Source organism: Pleurodeles waltl, chromosome 7 (assembly GCF_031143425.1).
Source record: "Pleurodeles waltl isolate 20211129_DDA chromosome 7, aPleWal1.hap1.20221129, whole genome shotgun sequence".
Lineage (NCBI taxonomy): Eukaryota > Metazoa > Chordata > Amphibia > Caudata > Salamandridae > Pleurodeles > Pleurodeles waltl.
Window position 1 is genome coordinate 408,501,460 of NC_090446.1, and position 20,612 is coordinate 408,522,071.

At 44.7% G+C, this 20,612-nt stretch overlaps 1 protein-coding gene across 3 annotated transcripts in view; it reads left to right on the forward strand.

The window, feature by feature from the left end:
• The window catches only part of TRPC4AP (transient receptor potential cation channel subfamily C member 4 associated protein), a 561,565-nt gene that overhangs the window by 168,719 nt on the left and 372,234 nt on the right, over window positions 1-20,612 (forward strand). For 2 of the 3 annotated variants that reach the window (XM_069243893.1, XM_069243896.1), the window contains exons 7-8: window positions 1,696-1,897; window positions 8,140-8,340. In XM_069243893.1, the coding sequence (XP_069099994.1) occupies window positions 1,696-1,897; window positions 8,140-8,340 (403 nt within the window). The remainder of the gene's footprint in view (window positions 1-1,695; window positions 1,898-8,139; window positions 8,341-20,612) is intronic. The other variant, XM_069243894.1, reaches the window with a different exon arrangement.

Consider the following 20,612-nt stretch of genomic DNA (forward strand, 5'->3'; position numbering starts at 1 on the left):
CAGGGTTAAATGTCAGAATCTTGATTTGTTCCTGCTACACAGTGGGGCCTCATCTGTGGCACATTCTATGTCCAACTGCCTCAATTTCAGGACGACTTTGGTGCTGAGTGTGTTGCTGCAGGTAAGTGGTGCCAGAGTGACGTAATTGAGTGTCACATCAGAACTAGGCATAGTTGAAATCTCAATCAGTGTATGTTTAACAGTGTGGAGGAAAGTTTCCATTTCTTAGGATCTAAAAATTCTCTTGGTCTTCATCAGTGGTCACAAGCATCAGGGTAGTCCTAACAGACTATACCTCTGTGCATGGCGCTTCAGCCATGATTGTAATGCAAGGAATTTTGCAGAATATGCTGGTCTTCAAGGAGACATCTGCTGAAATGGAAATTGTGCAGTCTTTATAAGCAAAAGGACCATGACACTTAACTACTTGATTAATCTGTCACACATGGTGGTGTCTGTGAAGACATAGTATGACTAGTCTTGGGAAGTCTTATTTGGAATTTTGAGATAGGCAAAGAAGGTGGGCCCTCTCGATTTCTAGTAGTGGGTTGAACTTTAGTTTCAGAAGTTGACAAAAGAAGGTAGACAGGAAGCCCGACATATTGTCTCAATTCTGTTTCTTGAACCCTGTGCAAGCATATGTAATTACCCCTGGTCTTCGATTTCTGTGAACCTTTTTATAGATTACAAAGTTTGTTACCCCAGGAGGGTATATTCTTCACAGGACTTTTAAATGCTTCAAGTCTCCTTTCAGAAAAGTCCAGCTGTAGGCAGAAGGTTGTCGTGTGTGTGTGGGGATTTCAATACTTTGTTGGTGTTGATTGATGATTTTTCTATCACAATTATAGTTGATTTTATCTCCATCCGTTCTTTCGTTAGGGTTTCCAGAGTCACTGCTGATATAATGTAGTAGTCTTCTACAGAGGCTCATTTCTGGTCTTACGTTAGAGCCTCAAAGAACAGAGGCTTCCTAGATGCTTTTGAAGAAAGCTTTGAATCAATGAGTTAACCAGAGATTGTAGCCCAATTCGAATGTGGCAGTTTGTGTCTTCCCAGCACTCTCTTCCCCTGTAACATGGCTAATACTGTATATTTTGGCTCCCATTATTTTTGTGTTGTTTTGTTGTTTGCATATTTAATAGGCCAGCTTACACAGTATATAAAAAGGTGGTGTTCAATGTGTGTTTCCAGGAACGAGTCTGCTTTGTGCCCCCTCAAAATGGAGAATATACGGTCAATTGGTTCACACGGTTGGCTCAACGGGTAACAAGGTGTAATAAAAGCCTTTACACCATGCCTAGACTGTGTAAGGTGGAAGAAGTAGATTGTTTCTTTGTGATGCTAGACACACACAGTGTTACTGGTGGTATATGACCCATGACCAGGGTGCCACAATGGCCCCTAATTTTCAGCCGTTTTAAAACAAACAGTGCAGAGCCGTCAAGAGTGGCCATCACAGTTGGGGCCAAGCTCCGCCTCAATTGCTTTTTTCTTTTATTTATGAAAAGGTTTGTGAAATAGTTAAAGAGCGGTTTGATTAGTCCCCAGAAGGAGAACAAGGGGCGCAGTTATGTAACTTTTCTATTTGAGACGTCACACAACCCAGTGGTCTTGATACATAATCAACTGGAAAAAACGTGTGTTGAGGAAAGGAGTGTGTAAGAATATCACATTGAATTATTTTTGTCTTCACAGGAAATGATACAACTGGAAGATATTCCCAATCTCAGCAATTTGGTATCCAGTTTTGACCAACAGCAGCTTGCTAATTTCTGCCGAATTCTGTCTGTCACTATTTCTGAACTTGACTCGGAAAGTGATGACAAAAATACACTACTTGCCAAAAATGCACAACAGAAGAAGAATTTAGGCCCGTCGAGAGCTGAAGTAAACCAAGGTAAAAGAGTAGATGGAAGATTAGGTGTGACAGATGTGCTTAATGGTGGCTGTTCCCTTAAGTAACTTGTACCTTTCGTGAGAATATACCTTTTTACCTTTTTAAGGTTACAAAAATAATGGTTTTAGTTTCACATACCCTTAAGATGTAGTTGATTTGGTGCACCATTCGAGAGTAGGCCTACCTTTTTATTAATCCTCAACAGCTACTGAAGCGTTTTCGCTTACTCATTTTATGGTTTGCAAGTGCACAATCATTACAGCGTAAATCTTAATGAAATAAAACGTGTTACCAGGAGGTAAACTGCTCTAATATGATTAATTGTCTTTACTACCTCGCCCTGGTATAGAGAAAGCTCTGGGCAAGAGCAGCATGTTTGTAACCATATTCCCACAACCCCAGATTTTGCTTTATGGATCTATTGTATATTCACGTTCTGTACCTATACAGCCAGCTACCGGTAGCTGGGATGGATGTACCTTGACACCTCCTCCCTTTCCTTCAACGAGTTGTATTATTTCACATGTCAGTAAAGGTCATTTGAAGATAGAGCAGTATCAATCACTGATTCAGTAGAGGAGTAGCATACATGTATTGTAGGTCCAGTGTCTTGTATTGGTGTCTGTCATTACCACTGTCTGCAACTTATGGGTTAAGGATGGGCTAGAGTAATCACTGGATTCATGACCATGGACATCTAGAGACCTGGATTCTGTTCCTAGATTTTGCACTTTTGTTAACAAATTTGATTATTGGTAAATCACTTAATTTCCATGTGCTCCAAATTGGAAATGTTTGCAGTATAGGTCTATAAACAGTACCATTTTCTATGTTGTGGCCAGTCAGTGTTTAGGCGCATTTGTCACCAATCACTTGTGTTTCCTCTCTAGGTAATTATTTTGCCCCGTTGAAATAATGTGCTGCTATATAATTATGTAGCTCATTTCTGGTAGAAATTATTGTTTCAGAAATGCAAAACAGCTAAGAACATTGCCACATGTTAATTAAAAATGTTAACCAATTTTGCTTGTTTCTTCACATGCACTGTACATAAATGTATTCTGAAAGCAGCTGCATGTGCTACTTATTTGTTGAGGCCATGCTGGGTACTGACTGTTTATATGTATGAAATCAGCTACTTTGTGTGTTGTCCTTTGCTCCGGCCTATGCTTATTATCCATGTAATTGCTATCATCTTGTGTGGACAATCAGGGACATTGGTGTATCTCTTTGTTAATTAGCATATAATTTCAAAGAAGTAAAGGACTGCTGCATTCCTGAAGAAACTACATTTGTCATGGGGGAGCGGTGCACTCGCAGTTCTGACCCTGCCACTTAAATTGCTAAAATATGTGAAGTGTCCAAAAGTGCAAATGCAGAATGCAAGGTAATCATCCTTGAGGTCGAGACAGACCATTTGTTGTCGTCTTGCAGTGATCCTAAGAAGATTATTGGGTGTCTCAACTATGAAATGCTTATGTAGTAGCCACAACTTGAACTCCCAAAGATTTCATACACTGAAACTCTCAGGCTTTCACTAGAAAGGTATTGCTCTGAAAGCCTGTGGGGTGAAGAGTTGTTGGTCAAATGATAATTTTCTGCAGAAACGCATAGATCTTGGTGCTTTCTTATGCATCTTCCTGGAAAAATGAGAAAAACTGTCTGGAAATCCTTAACTGTGTATTAGATCCATGCATCAGAATCACAACCCTCCAGTTGTGAACAAACTATCTTGGCCCTCCTTGCAGAGGTACACAGGAATTGGAGATTAACCTTTACTAAATATCCTATTAGGAATGTTTGATCAATGCTCGCTCCTTCATTTTCAAAGTGCCCACCTCTCCCCTCCTCTGGCCTGCCAAGTCTTAACAATTTACATTGACCTGTATTGTTTCTTGTAGTTCCACAAAAACATTCCCATAACTGTCACATTTCGGGTTTGATGTAGTGGGGGAGGACACCTGCCCTTTAGGTAAGATGTGACATTCTGCCATTAGGCCCTTGCATAACTCTGTCAGGAGCTTTAAGCAGGCAAGCTGGCACACATACTGCCATCTTTGATGATGGAACCCTTAGTGAGACTCTCGAGTGAATGATGTCCTCAGGATTCCACATATCACTCAGTGCAGGCATCTGCAGCTGCTAATCCACAGTATAATATGCAAATAGTTATGAATTGTGAATATGCTTCTCATATCAATTTGTGTTTAAAAATGTTTTGTTAGATGGCACGTGTAGAGTATGCTCTACATACTCCGGCCATCTAGTGTTGGGTTCAGAGTGTTACAAATTGTTTTTCTTCAAAGGAGCATTTTGAAACACTGGATCGAGTGACTCCTCCTTCTTGGTGATACTGTGCATGGGCATTGAGTCCCTTGTTAGATTGTTTTCTCTCCGCCGTCGTGTTCAGACATGTATCTTTACTCCGTTTTTTACTTGCTCCGGTCCGAAAATGTTACTCCGTCTTTCATTTGACAGTATATATTCTTCTGATCGCGATATTCCATCTTTGCACTCGATCTTCTAATCGTCTGTTGAATTTTTTTTTTTTTTGACTGACTACCTTATGGTGGCCTTGTCTGTTGCTCAGGCCTTTCACTGTGAGACACCAAAAAAGAATGTAGAGCTGATGGAACAAACACAGTTTTGTTTCTGTCCTCTGTGCCATTCCAAGTTCCCCTACACTGATGATCACCAGATGTGCGATTTGTGCCTTTCCCCCAAACATCAGGAAGCTACCTGCGACAGCTGTAGGCCTTTAAAATTTAAGAAGACCCTTTGTGACTCGTAGGTTGGAGATGGTGCAGAAATCCCCAGAAGACACCCTAAACAGGGGAGGAGCACGCACAGGAGGAATCTGAACAAGAAAATACCTTCTCCATTCAAGATTTCAACTCTGACATTCAGTTGGGGATTGAGAGCAGTGAGGTGACAGCACAGCCATTGATTACTGTAACCCCCTCCTGCCCAACAAAAGACTTTAAAAAAAAATATCATACAGAGGTGACCAGACCGCCACTGCCACAAGACTATGGTCAGTCTCAGAAAATTACTTTGGCCGCCTCATCCTTCTGCTCGACTCCAAAACCAGCCAAAAAACTAACATGTCCCTCTGCATTGACTTCCAACATTTTGATCCGAGCTACTTCCTCCAAACCTTCGGCACCTCGGGTCCGACCGGACCAGCCACAGCTGCTGCTTTGGTTCCGACAAAGCCACTTAACAAAACTATTGGTACTGAAAATGAAGGAGCCAATATTGGAGGCTATGGACACAAAACAGCGCCTCCCCCATATCCAGGAAGGTACAGGGCATATCATTGCTTCCCCCGTCACATTGAAGAGGAAATTATCCTTCCAAGAGGCCTTGGACACTTCACATTCTCCAAAAAAGACCTCTAAAGACAAAGCTACTTTATCTAAACCTTTGCTGCTGCCTTCCCCTCCTCCTCCTCCTTCTACTGAATTACCTTCCTCACACCTCCACCCCCTCCTTCTCTACCTCTTTCTCCTACCTCTCCTACTACAGGAGACCTCACACCTAAGGGCCCTGTGTAAAGGTTTGTCTGAGCTCCCTATGGGTGGCAAAAGAAATGCTGCAGCCCATAGGCATCTCCTGGAACCCCAATACTTCTAGGTACCTAGGTACCATATACTAGGGAATTATAAGGGTGTTCCAGTGTGCCAATGGTAAAAGTGGTCACTAGCCTATAGTGCCAAAGTTAAAGACAGAGAAAGCATGAGCACTGAGGTTCTGATTAGCAGAGCCTCAGTGACACAGTTAGGGACTACACAGGTATACACATTCAGGCCGCAAACTATGAGCACTGGAGTCCTGGATAGCAGGATCCCAGTGAGACAGGCAAAAAAACGGACATACACGTAAAAATGGGATAATATGCCAGGCAAGATGGTACTTTCCTACACTGAGGCAAGGGAACTACCACACGTGGCTCATCCTCAACATCTAAGCAGTGACTACTTACATCTGCCCAAGCTCCACACCACACCTGGAGGGGGCTACTTCAAAATGTTCACACACAATGGATGGATACAACATTGTACTGATGGGTCCTTTCCATTATCCAACAAGGTTATTGTCTCTAGCTCACTACTACACCTCCAAAAATTCCCCTGCTTTCTCACAGGTTATTTCTCCTTTCTGAAGCAAAAGTACAGTCCCCGCTTCTAAAAAGCACCATAGAGCCTGTTCTATTAAAATACCAGGTTACAGGAGTATACTCCCTTACACTTTCTCATCCCCAAACAGGCTAGAACACTCAGGCCAATTCTGGATCTCAGACCATTAAATCACTAGGTTCTTTTAGAATTCTTTTACATGATTACTCTACTAGACGTTATTCCCCTACTTCAACAAGGCAACTTTATTATGACACTAGGCTTGAAAAATGCCTATTTCCACATTCCCATTCATCCTCCACACGGGGAAATATCTAAGATTTGTGTTTGCAGGAAAACATTACCAATTCAAAGCCCTGCCTTTCGGAGTTACGACTGCTTCCAGAATAGTTACAAAGTGCTTGCCCATAGTCACTGCACATCTCAGAAGACAAAATATTCAGATGTTCCCTTACCTAGATGTAGGAAATTGGCCCTTGTTGCAGTTAAACCCCCACATTTTGCCTGATATTGATGATGACTTGACTAAGTGTGTGCTGGGATCCTGCTAATCAGGCCCCAGCACCAGTGTTCTTTCCCAAAATTTGTACCTTTGTTTCCACAATTGGCACTCCCTTGGCACACAGTTAAGTCCCTTGTAAAAGGTACCCATGGTACCAAAGGCCCTGTGGCCAGGAAAGGTCCCCAAGAGCTGCAGCATGTATTATATCCCCCTAGAGGACCCCTCACCAAGCACATGTATACTGCCCTTGCAGCCTGTGTGCTGGTGGGTAGAAAAAGGCAAAGTCGACTTGGCACCCCTCTAAGGGTGCCATGCCCACAAACCACTGCCTGTGGCATAGGTAAGACGCCCCTCTAGCAGGCCTCACAGCACTAAGGCAGTGATCACTATACCACAGGTAAGGGAATAGCTGCCTGAGCAATATGCCCCTACAGTGTCTAAGTCCATTCTTACACATTGTCAGTGTAGTGTAGCCATATTGAATATATGGTCTGGGAGTTTGTCATTACTAACTGCACAGCTCCATAATGGCTTCACTGAATAATGGGAAGTTTGATATCAAACTTCTCAGCACAATAAACCCCCACTGATGGCAGTGTGGGATTTATTGAAAGATGCAAGATGCCCCCCGCATGTTCTGTGCCAGCCTGCCACTTTCAGACAAAAGCTCTCACTCCATGTGGTCAGAAAATTGTCTCTCGATGGTCAGAAACAAAGCCTGTCCTGGGTGGAGGTGCTTCTCACCTCCCCCCTGCAGGAACTGTAACACAGGATGGTGAGCCTCAAAGGCTCAAGCCTCGGGTTAAAGTGCCCCAGGGCACTCCATTAGAGGAGTTGCCCGTCCCCCGGACAAAGCCCCACATTTGGCAGCAAGTCCGGCGAACATTAGGGAAAACAGGGAGGAGTGACCACCCCAACCAGGACCACCCCTAAGGTGTCCACAGCTCAGGTGAGCCGCTCCCTGCAGATTCCTCCATCTTGGTTTGGAGGATAGGGACCAATAGGGTTAGGTTTTTTTTTGTGTGTGTGTGTGTGAGAATTACCGTGCAAACCTAGTTAAAGAGCAATGGGATGTGATTCACGATCATTTCCATTGAGGGTTGCTGTTTTTAAGCAGAGTCCTATTGTCTTGGTGATATGGTGAAATCTGAAGCGATGGGGCATTAGTTTCTTTCTGTACCCAAGAAGAGTTGAGGCAGTTTTGATGTTTATTTTGGTGCTGTTTCAGATCCTTAGAAGGTCCTACTTCTATTTTCCCTGTTTACGCAGTCTGATGGCCTGGCTTCCTGTGACACTATCCATCTGAGAAAACTAAAGCTTTTCTTTACGGTAATTAACCTCTACCAGCACAATGGTCATCTAATGAAATATCATAGACTAATAGACCATGCACCATCATACAACCAAACTACGTCTCTAGGTAAAGATGTGAGCAGGAAATGTATTGATCTAATTTCTTAACTGAAATGAGGGCTGTCCCTCTTTATTATCGTGTTCCTTTGTGTCATAATACATTCCACTTGTTTGATGTAAAAAAAAAAAAAAAGTACAGTTAAGCAGATTTTTCTGTAAATTCTATATTTGTTTTTTTTGTTCTGCAGCCACTCTTTTGAACATTTCTGGGTTTATTGAGCGATTATGCAAGCTTGCAACAAGGAAAGTATCGGATACAACGGGCCCTTCTAGTTTCCTACAGGAGTTGGAGGAGTGGTACACATGGCTAGACAATGCACTGGTGTTGGATGCCTTGATGCGTGTTGCCAGTGAAGAAACAGAGAGCAGTACAGGTACTTGGTCTAGAGGTACCTTGCATATGTTCTCAATATCTTTCTTTGTGATAGCCTTTCAGCATACATTTCTCCCATACTCTTCTACTTGCCCTAAAGATAAATCTGAAGTCCGCACAACCACTAGTTAATTCATTTTGGTTATTGTTCTGTAACACTTAAAAGTCCAAGTGTTGCTTGGGTAGAATTATGGGCCTGATTACAACTTTGGAGGAGGATGTTAATCTGTCCCAAATGTGACGGATATACCTCCCGACGTATTACGAGTCCATTATATCCTATGGAACTCTTAATACGGTGGGCAGGATATCCGTCACATTTGGGACAGATTAACACCCTCCTCCAAAGTTGTAATCAGGCCCTATGTTCTTTATGTTCCCAGTATTGTCAAGTTTTCAAGTTTTATGATTACATATATCACATCTAACCATTCTTTTCACTAGATTAAGCTTTCAAGTTGTCCAGACTGTTTCCCATTGGATTATTATAAATGCATTTATGCAAATGTTAAGATTTGAGTAATGTTACTGCAAGTTCGAGGCATGTGTGGCTGTAGAAACACATGCTTAGCATAATTGTGCCATCTAGTGTTGGGCTCGGATGTGTGCAAGTTGTTTTTCTTCGAAGAAAGTCTTTAGAGTCAGAAGGTAGTTTGACCCCTCTTCTGGCTGAAATTGTACATTGTCATCGACTCTATTGTTAGATTGTTTTCTTCCACCTTCGCGTTCGGACGTGTGCTCTTCCGCTCCTATTCAGCACTGTTGTGCTGAACTTTCTCTGTTCATACCTGCTTTCCCCTGACTTACCGCTCATTCCCCCTGATCACACAACATCTGTCTGGGGTCGAATCAAAGGGTTATTTCCATCCATGCGGAGCATCACCTTCAACCAGTGGGTATTGGATATTATTCAACGTGGTCATTGTTTGGAGCTCAGTTTCACACCTCCCAACATTCCACCTCACAAACGGACTTTTCCCACAACATCAGCAGTTACTCAGGTAAGAAGAACAAATACTCCTCAAAAAAGGAGCTATAGAACCTATTCCACTCCACCAACAGGGGACATGGGTCTAGTCACTATACTTCCTTATTATCAAGAAGGATGTGTTCCTGAGATCAATCTTGGATCTCAAACCTCTAAACCAGTACATTCTCTCGAAGCACTTTCACATGGTCACGCTTCAAGATGTTGTCTCGTTAATACATCAAGGCAACTTCATGGCTGCACCGACCTCAAGGATACCTACTTTAATATTCCTATGTTTGATGGCATCTGTCGCTGTAGATACACATGTTCTGCATTAGCTCGCCATCTGGTGTTGGGTCTGAGTGTTACAAGTTGTTTTTCTTCGAAGAAGTGTTTTCGAGTCACGGGACCGAGTGACTCCTCCTTCTGTGCTCATTGCGCATGGGCGTCGACTCCATCTTCGATTGTTTTCTTTCCGCCATCGGGTTCGGACGTGTTCCTGTCGCTCCGAGTTTCGGAATGGAAAGATAGCTGAAAACGGAAGATTTTCGACGGTATCGTTGCGATCCGGTTCGAGATAAACACACACGACGACGCATTGAACATCGAAGCGCTTCGGAGCCCTTCGGGGTAGATTTCGGCACACCGTCGGGGCCTAGTCGGCCCGACCGCGTGGAGAACAACGCCGATGGAACGGACCCCGTTTCGATTCTGCCCCGAATGCCACAACAAATATCCTTATACGGACCAACACTCGGTCTGTAACCTGTGCCTGTCACCCGAGCACAGCGAAGAATCCTGCGAGGCCTGTCGGGCGTTCCGGTCCCGAAAAACTCTGCGCGACCGTCGAGCAAGAAGACTGCAGATGGCGTCCACGCCAAAGGAGCATCGACAGTTCGAGACAGAAGAGGAACAGGAGGAATCCTTTTCCATCCAGGATTCAGACTCCGACGAACTCGACAATACAAAAACTGTGAGTAAGACGTCGAGATCAGAACTTAAAAAAGGCAAAAAGGCCCAGGGGACGCCACTGCCAACCGGCCATGGCTCAACCCAAATTCCCGGTGACCAACAATCGGCACCGAAAAAGGCCCATTCAGTGTCGAGATCGTCCGACTTCGGTCGAGACACCGGCACGCAGCCTCCTCGGGACCGAGAGAGTGCTAAAGAGAAGCATCGACACCGAGAGTTCGGTGTCGACACGGATCGACGCCGAGACAGTGGCGCCGAAGACCATAGAGGCCAAGATTTTTCGGCACAAAAGAAGAGGAAGGTTACCTCGGAGCCGAAAAGACAAACCACAGGGTTTTCGGAGCCGAAAAAAGCACCAACAGACCCAGTTTCAGGCTCATATACTGAAGAACATTCTATGTCTTCACAAATGAAAAAACACAGATTCGAACAGGAACTGCAATCCACTGAAGTGGATCACACGCAAAAGCGTATCTTTATTCAGCAGGGGACAGGGAAGATCAGTACCCTTCCACCTGTCAAAAGAAAGAGAACACTTCAGTTTACAGCACTAGAGGCTCCTCAGCAACAAACAGCAAAGAAGGTAACACCTCCTCCCTCGCCTCCACCTGTAACTCCGGCTTCGCCAACTTACACCCCGTCACATTCACCAGCTCACACCGCCATGAGCCACGATGACCAAGATCAAGACGCGTGGGACTTGTACGATGCACCAGTGTCTGATAACAGCCCAGACACATACCCAACTAGGCCATCACCACCTGAGGACAGCACAGCCTATTCACAAGTGGTGGCTAGAGCAGCACAGTTCCATAATGTGGAACTATACTCTGAACAAGTAGAGGATGACTTTTTATTTAACACCCTCTCCTCCACCCACAGCTCCTACCAAAGCCTGCCTATGCTCCCAGGCATGCTACGCCATGCAAAAGAGATCTTCAAGGAGCCTGTTAAAAGTAGGGCAGTAACGCCTAGAGTGGACAAAAAGTATAAGGCGCCTCCTACGGACCCTGTATTCATCACCTCTCAGCTGCCACCAGATTCTGTGGTGGTAGGGGCTGCCAGAAAACGGGCAAATTCACACACTTCTGGGGATGCACCTCCCCCAGATAAAGAAAGCAGAAAGTTCGATGCAGCCGGGAAGAGGGTCGCTGTCCAAGCAGCAAACCAGTGGCGCATCGCAAACTCACAAGCGCTGCTAGCGCGATACGACAGAGCCCACTGGGATGAGATGCAGCATCTCATTGAACATCTCCCAAAAGATCTACAAAAAAGAGCAAAACCGGTTGTTGAGGAGGGTCAAAACATTTCCAACAATCAAATACGCTCCTCTATGGATGCAGCAGACACAGCCGCAAGGACCATTAATACGTCGGTTACCATCCGTAGGCACGCATGGCTCAGAACGTCTGGATTCAAGCCAGAAATTCAGCAGGCAGTACTTAACATGCCAGTAAACGAAAAACTTCTGTTCGGTCCGGAGGTCGACACAGCCATAGAAAAGCTCAAAAAGGACACTGACACTGCCAAGGCCATGGGCGCACTCTACTCCCCGCAGAGCAGAGGATCTTATACCACCTTCCGCAAAACACCTTTTAGAGGAGGGTTTCGGGGTCAGGCCACACAAGCTAGTACCTCACAGTCCGCACCGTCCACCTACCAGGGACAGTACAGGGGAGGCTTTCGGGGCCAGTATAGAGGAGGGCAATTCCCTAGAAATAGAGGAAGATTTCAAAGCCCCAAAACCACTACCAACAAGCAGTGACTCACACGTCACTCACCCCCCCCACACAACACCAGTGGGGGGAAGGATAGGTCAATATTACGAAGCATGGGAGGAAATAACTACAGACACATGGGTCCTAGCAATTATCCAACATGGTTATTGCATAGAATTCCTGCAATTCCCTCCAGACATACCACCAAAATCACAAAATTTATCAAAACACCATTCACAGCTTCTAGAGATAGAAGTTCAAGCACTACTGCAAAAAAATGCAATAGAATTAGTACCAAGCACACAAATAAACACAGGAGTTTATTCTCTGTACTTCTTGATACCAAAAAAGGATAAAACACTGAGACCAATTCTAGACCTCAGAGTAGTAAACACATTCATCAAATCAGACCATTTTCACATGGTCACACTACAAGAAGTGTTACCATTGCTCAAAAAACACAACTACATGACAACCCTAGACCTCAAAGACGCATATTTCCATATACCAATACATCAATCACACAGAAAATATCTAAGGTTTGTATTCAAAGGAATACATTACCAATTCAAGGTATTGCCTTTTGGTTTAACAACCGCTCCCAGAGTATTCACAAAATGCCTAGCAGTAGTCGCTGCACACATCAGAAGGCAGCAAATACATGTATTCCCGTATCTAGACGACTGGCTAATCAAAACCAGCTCGCTCACACAATGCTCAAACCACACAAATCAAGTCATACAAACCCTCTACAAACTAGGGTTCACCGTCAACTTTGCAAAATCCAACATTCAGCCAAGCAAAGTACAGCAATATCTAGGAGCCATAATAGACACAACAAAAGGAGTAGCAACGCCAACTCCACAAAGAATTCACAATTTCAACAGTCATTTAACACATGTCTCCAAATCAAACAATACAAACAAGAACAATACTACAGCTCCTAGGCATGATGTCCTCATGCATAGCCATTGTCCCAAACGCAAGACTGCACATGAGGCCCTTACAACAGTGCCTAGCCTCACAGTGGTCTCAAGCACAGGGTCACCTTCTAGATCTGGTGTTAATAGACCGCCAAACTTACCTCTCGCTTCTATGGTGGAACAGTATAAATTTAAACAAAGGGCGGCCTTTCCAAGACCCAGTGCCACAGTACGTAATAACAGATGCTTCCATGACAGGGTGGGGAGCACATCTCAATCAACACAACATAAGAGGACAATGGAACATACATCAAACAAAACTGCATATAAATCATCTAGAATTATTAGCAGTTTTTCAAGCACTAAAAGCTTTCCAACCAATCATAACCCACAAATACATCCTTGTCAAAACAGACAACATGACAACGATGTATTATCTAAACTAACATGGAGGAACACATTCTACGCAGTTAAGCTTATTAGCTCAAAACATATGGAAGTGGGCAATCCACCATCAAATTCGCCTAATAGCACAGTTTATTCCAGGGATCCAGAATCAACTGGCAGACAATCTCTCTCGATCACCAGCAAGTCCACGAATGGGAAATCCACCCACAAATTCTGAACACCTACTTCACACTCTGGGGAACACCTCAAATAGACTTATTTGCAACAAAGGAGAACGCAAAATGCCAAAACTTCGCGTCCAGATACCCACACAAGCACTCCCAAGGCAATGCCCTATGGATGAACTGGTCAGGAATATTTGCTTACGCTTTTCCTCCTCTCCCTCTCCTTCCTTATCTAGTAAACAAATTGAGTCAAAACAAACTCAAACTCATTTTAATAGCACCAACGTGGGCAAGACAACCCTGGTACACAACACTGCTAGATCTTTCTGTAGTACCCCACATCAAACTGCCCAACAAACCAGATCTGTTAACGCAACACAACCAACAGATCAGACACCCAGATCCAGCATCGCTGAATCTAGCAATCTGGCTCCTGAAATCCTAGAATTCGGACACTTACAACTTAGCCAAGAGTGTATGGAAGTCATAAAGCAGGCCAGAAGGCCATCCACTAGACACTGCTACGCAAGTAAGTGGAAAAGATTTGTTTGTTACTGCCATCATAATCAGATACAACCACTAGACGCAACTCCAAAACATATAGTAAATTACTTGCTCCATTTACAAAAAGCAAAGCTAGCCTTCTCTTCTATTAAAATACACCTTGCAGCAATATCTGCATACCTGCAGACTACCTATTCAACTTCCTTGTATAGGATACCAGTCATCAAAGCATTTATAGAAGGTCTTAAAAGAATTATACCACCAAGAACACCACCTGTTCCTTCATGGAACCTAAACGTGGTCCTAACAAGACTCATGGGCCCACCTTTCGAACCCATGCACTCTTGCGGAATACAATTCCTAACCTGGAAAGTTGCCTTTCTCATCGCCATTACATCTTTAAGAAGAGTAAGTGAAATTCAAGCGTTCACAACACAAGAACCTTTTATACAAATACATAAAAATAAGGTCGTCCTACGACCTAATCCAAAATTTTTACCAAAAGTTATTTCACTGTTCCATCTAAATCAAACGGTAGAACTACCAGTTTTTTTCCCACAGCCAGATTCTGTGGCTGAAAGAGCACTACATACATTAGATGTCAAAAGAGCATTAATGTACTACATTGACAGGACAAAGAACATCAGAAAGACTAAACAGCTATTTATTGCATTCCAAAAACCTCATGCAGGTAACCCAATATCAAAACAAGGTATAGCCAGATGGATTGTTAAATGCATCCAAATCTGCTACCTTAAAGCAAAAAGACAACTGCCCATTACTCCCAGGGCACATTCAACAAGGAAAAAAGGTGCTTCAATGGCCTTTTTAGGAAACATCCCAATGCATGAAATATGTAAGGCAGCCACATGGTCTACGCCTCACACATTCACCAAACACTACTGTATAGATGTGCTATCCGCACAACAAGCTACAGTAGGTCAAGCTGTATTAAGAACTCTATTTCAGACAACTTCTACTCCTACAGGCTAAACCACCGCTTATGGGGAAATAACTGCTTACTAGTCTATGCAGAACATGTGTATCTACAGCGACAGATGCCATCGAACTGAAAATGTCACTTACCCAGTGTACATCTGTTCGTGGCATCAGTCGCTGAGATTCACATGTGCCCACCCACCTCCCCGGAAGCCTGTAGCAGTTCAGAAGTTACCTCCAATTTTGTACATTTGTATATATATTATTTAAACCTTTAATAGGTACATACTTACACATTTCATTGCGCGGGCACTATTACTATAGTACAACTCCTACCTCACCCTCTGCGGGGAAAACAATCGAAGATGGAGTCGACGCCCATGCGCAATGAGCACAGAAGGAGGAGTCACTCGGTCCCGTGACTCGAAAACACTTCTTCGAAGCAAAAGAACTTGTAACACTCCGACCCAACACCAGATGGCGAGCTAATGCAGAACATGTGAATCTCAGCGACTGATGCCACGAACAGATGTACACTGGGTAAGTGACATTTTCATTATCTGGCAAATTGTTGGTATCTGAGGTTTGTAATAAATGTTCAGCATTTCCAGTTCAAAGTGCTCCCTCTCGAGGCACTACTGCACCCAGAGTCTTCACCAAATGTCCTGCGGTAGTAGCCTTTCATCTTGCAGACAAAGCATACATGTCTCTCCACATCTGGATGACCAGCTTATCAAAAGCACAATTTGTCAAAAGTGTTACCAACACACTCAGGTTACTTCTCAAACTAGGTTTTACAATCACAACTCCAACCCCCTTCAGATCGAACCATACCTAGGAGCAATTCTCTACTCACAACTATGAATAGCTTACCCGAATATTGCCAGGAATACAATCACTTCAGGCACTCATTCCCCAATTCCCACCAGGTCAACAGGTAACGATAAGGACAGTCATGCATCTCCTGGGCATGATGGCCTCATGCGCAGCCGTATTATTTATGATGGATACAAGTGCCTGTGGCTTCCTCACCTTATGAATTCTCTAAATACGCCAGCATTCAACAGAAACTTTCTTCCCAGCTCTTCACGTTGACAAGGACATCACAATTGCATGGCTCCACATGTTTTCTGCTCCTTTGATGTTAACGTTTTTTTCCTGGCTCTCGAACAGCTGCTGTTTCAAAGGTGTCTTGTTGTACTTGTTACAGTGTCTATGTAAGGAAATGCCTCCTTGGCATGGTTACCCCCTGAATTTATGCCTTTGCTGATGCCAAGTTTTGATCGAAAGTGTGCTGGGACCCTGCTAACCATACCCCAGCACCAGTGTTCTTTCACTAATTGGTGCCTTTGCTTCCACAATTGGCACAGCCCTGGCACTCAGATAAGTCCCTTGTAACTGGTACCTCTGGTACCAAGGGCTCTGATGACCGGGGAGGTCTCTAAGGGCTGCAGCATAGCTTATGCCACCCTGGGGACCCCTTACTCAGCACATGTGCACTGCCTCACAGCTTGTGTGCACTGGTGGGGCAAAAATGACTAAGTCGACATGGCACTCCCCTCAGAGTGCGATGCCAACCTCACACTGCCTGTGGCATAGGTAAGTCATCTCTCTAGCAGGCCTTACAGCCCTAAGGCAGGGTGCACTATACCACAGGTGAGGGCATATGTGCATGAGCACTATGCCCCTACAGTGTCTAAGCAAAACCTTAGACATTGTAAGTGCAGGGTAGCCATAAGAGTATATGGTCTGGGAGATTCAGGCACAAACTCCACAGTTCCATAATGGCTACACTGAAATCTGGGACGTTTGGTATCAAACTTCTCAGCACAATAAATGCACACTGATGCTAGTGTGCAATGTATTGTAACATGCACCCAGAGGGCATCTTGGAGATGTCCCCTAAATACCAATCCGAATACTAGTGTAGGCTGACCAGTTCCTGTCAGCCTGCCACAAACCAGACAAGTTGGTCCTGGCCACAGTGACAAAGGCACTCTCCATGTGGCCAGCAAAGCCTGTACTGGGTGGAGGTGCTTCTCCCCTCCCCCTGCAGGCTCACCCCTTTTGTTACAGCGCCACAGGGCATCCTAGCTAGTGGAGATGCCTGCCCCTCCGGCCACTGCCCCCACTTTTGGCGGCAAGGCTGGATGAGATAATTATGAAGACAAGGAGGAGTCACCCACCAGTCACGACAGCCCCTAAGGTGCCTTGAGCTGAGGTGACCCCTGCCTTTAGAAATCCTCCATCTTAGTTTTGGAGGATTTCCCCCAATAGTATTATGGATGTGCCCCCCTCCCCACAGGGAGGAGGCACAAAGAGGGTGTAGCCACCTTCCAGGACAGTAGTCATTGGTTACTGCCCTCCCAGACCTAAACACACCCCTAAATTTAGTATTAGGGGCACCCCAGAACCCAGGAAATCAGATTCCTGCAACCTGAACTACAAAGAAGGACTGCTGACCTACAAGCCTGCAGAGACGGACGATGACAACTGCTTTGGCCCCAGCCCTACCGGCCTGTCTCCAAAGTCAAAAACCAGCGACTCATCCAACAGGTACCAGCGACCTCTGAAGCCTCAGGACTGCCCTGACCCCCAGGACCAAGAAACTCCCGTGAGCAGCGGCTCTGCTCAAACAGCTACATCTTTGCAACAACGAAGTAACTTTTAAAGAACTCGCTCTTCCCGCCGGAAGAGTGAGGCTTCACACTCTGCACCCGAAGCCCCTGGCTCGAGATCCAGAGAACAAACACCACACGGAGGACTGCCCAGTGACTGCGACCCCGTCAGTAGCTTACTTTGAAATAGTAGATACATAGCTAACTTCCTACAGTCTACGCCAAACAAATCAGGTTTTAAGCCTTGTCATGAGTGGCGGGGTCGTATGTCAGTCACAGACCCTCATGAAGACTGAGTGTGGTGTCTAAGTTCGGACCGCGACGTGGAAGGGTGCGTGTCTTGTCAGGGGATGAACCGAAGGCCTTAAAAGAAAGAGAGGCTAAGCTCTTAGCAAAAGCGAAGAGGGGACACAAGGGTCATCGGATATCTAAGGCGAGGGACTCTTCTTCTCACAAGTCATTGAGATCTCCTAAGAAGCAGAGCTGGGGCGATTCTCGATGCTGTTCTTTCAGAGATCAGTCTTGGTCCCCTCCGAGATGACGTCGTACTGCATGGGCAACTATTCCTCCCCAGCCTCCGAGTCCACAGGCTTCTCCGGCGCCATCACTGATCGAGGTCATCGAGTCCTCGGCGAGTCCTCCAACTCACTTTTCACCCATGTTGGCTCAGGAGCTGGTGGCGCAAGTTTCGGATCCTACCCAAGCGCCTCAAGATGACCAGAGGTTTCCTGCCTTCCGGACTCTAGGAGCGGATCCGGTGGCTTTCCTTAATGTTATGCTTAGCATTTTTAACAAAGCTATGGCCCCTGCTGTTGCACCGGCTGGTCCCACAGGTCCATTAGCGTTCTCCTTGGGTTCGCCAGCCACGTACAATTCAGCTCCGTTACTACTCTTCTGTCCGGCTTAGAGTGCTGGTTTGTCAAAGATGATGTGGTCGCCGCAGATGATGGTGCCGAGGGAGTCCATACTGGCGCCAAATGGATCCCGCTCCGGACACAGTCTATCTCCACCATCTCCTCCACCTGGTCCATCTTTCTTGAAGCTAGCGTTGTCGACATCGCTAACTCTGTCGATGCTGAGATAGGGGGCCAGATTGAGATCAATGAGAAGAGCCTTCTGATTGCAGGTTGATATGGGATTTCTAGGTTGGCCAAGAACGCAGGGTACCCAGTGACAACAACTGAACTGCACTGTGGATATCAAGGACACCTTTGTCTTTCTAAAATGGGCACACAATATGGAGTTTAGCAACAGTTATTTGTACATGACTGACTTTGTGGGTATCCATACTAGCATATAATTTAAGGGGATTTTGCAAAATAATATTTTTTCTGAAACACCTGCTTACATTTGGAAGGCACAAATGCAGCGAAATCCAATTGGTAATAAAATAATCTTCTACTATTCTGTGCTCCCACATCTCTTCCCAAAGATAGAAAATGGTACTTCAATTGTGGTGATAGGACTAGTGCCCTCCAGAGGAAATGGTCCAAAACACAACATGAACACACCACATTTTTCCACTAAAAACTGTCCCCATTTTTCCCATGATTGTTTCTGTGGATTTTTGGCTCTAGCTCAGCTGGCATCTAAAGAAACCTAGCAATCTTTCACATTTCTGAAATCTACACACCAGGGGGAAATCCAGGGTGGGGTAACTTGTGTTTTTTTTTCCCCAAGAATCCTTGGCAAATTGCAGACTTTAACTAAAAAGCAAAGTTACCTCACATTTCCTTGATGTAAAATTCTGGAATCTGGAGGTCGCAACAAACTTCCTTACACCCAACATTCCCACATATCTCCAGATTAAAATGGTACCTCACATAAGTGGGTGGGCATAATGTCTGTGACCGGAAATGGCCCAAAACACAACATGGATAGGTCACATTTTCCCACTCAAAACTGACCTTTTTTTTTGCAAAGGGGGTTGCTGTGGATTTTAGGCCCTAGTTCAGCCAGCACCTAGGGAAACCAGCAAAACGTGCACATTTTTGAAAACTAGAGGAGTCCAGGAGGGTGTGGCTCTCACCTGGTAATTTTACCCAGAAACCTTTTCAAAAATCAAACTTCGGTAAGATACACACATTTTCCTCACACTTCTGTGATGGAGAGTTTTGGAATAATCGGGGAGCCACAGAAATGGATCAAAATAAGGTCAATTGGGACTCCTGACCAGGGCTCCAGTTGACCTTAGTTTGAAGCATTCCTGTGGTGGGCACTAGCCCAGCAATACAAATGGGGCATCTTTTTTTTGTCGGCACAAATGGGGTAATGGAGTGGTAGGTATTTTGTGGTTTCCTGCGAATTCCAAAAGTTTCCATCACAGAAATGGAAGGAAAATGTGCGATGTCAAACAGAGTTTGAGGGTTGCAGAGCATTGTGGGTAAGAAAACCTTGTGTGATCCATGCAGGCACCACTCCCTGGACTCCCCTGGTTGTCTGGCTTTAAAAAATGTCTGTGGTTTGTAGGTTTGCGTGGATGATGCCACAGTACAACCCCGAATACAGCAGGTACTCAGTTTGCTTATTTCTCAATGTAGCTATTTAGGGCATTTTCCTTTGTTGTCTCTTGGCCCACCCACACAAGTGGAGTGCTATTTTTATTGGGAGATGTGTGGGAACTCACGGTGGTAGGAAACCTGTGGCTCCCTGTAGATTTCAGGTCTTTCTGTAACATCAATGTGAGGGAAATGTGTGTTTCTTACCAAAGTTTACATTTGCAAGGGTGTCTGTGTTATATTACCTGGTGAGAGCCACACAAGTCATGCACCTCTGGACTCTGCTGGTTGTCTGTTTTTTTTTAAACGTGTAGGTTTCCCTTGGTGCCAGCTGAGCTAGGGCCCAAAATCCCCATCTACCCACATTACAAAATAAAGGTGTGTTTTCTCTGACTAAAAGTGATTTGTCTGTGTTCTTTGCATTTTCCAGTCATGGAGGTAGTGCAACCCACAAAAATTGTGTTCGGTTTTTATGTGGAGACACGTGGGAAAGCTGTTTTTTTCAATTCTGTGGATTTCAACAGATTACAGAAATTTCCAACACAAAAAATAAATAAATTAGTAATGTTAGCCA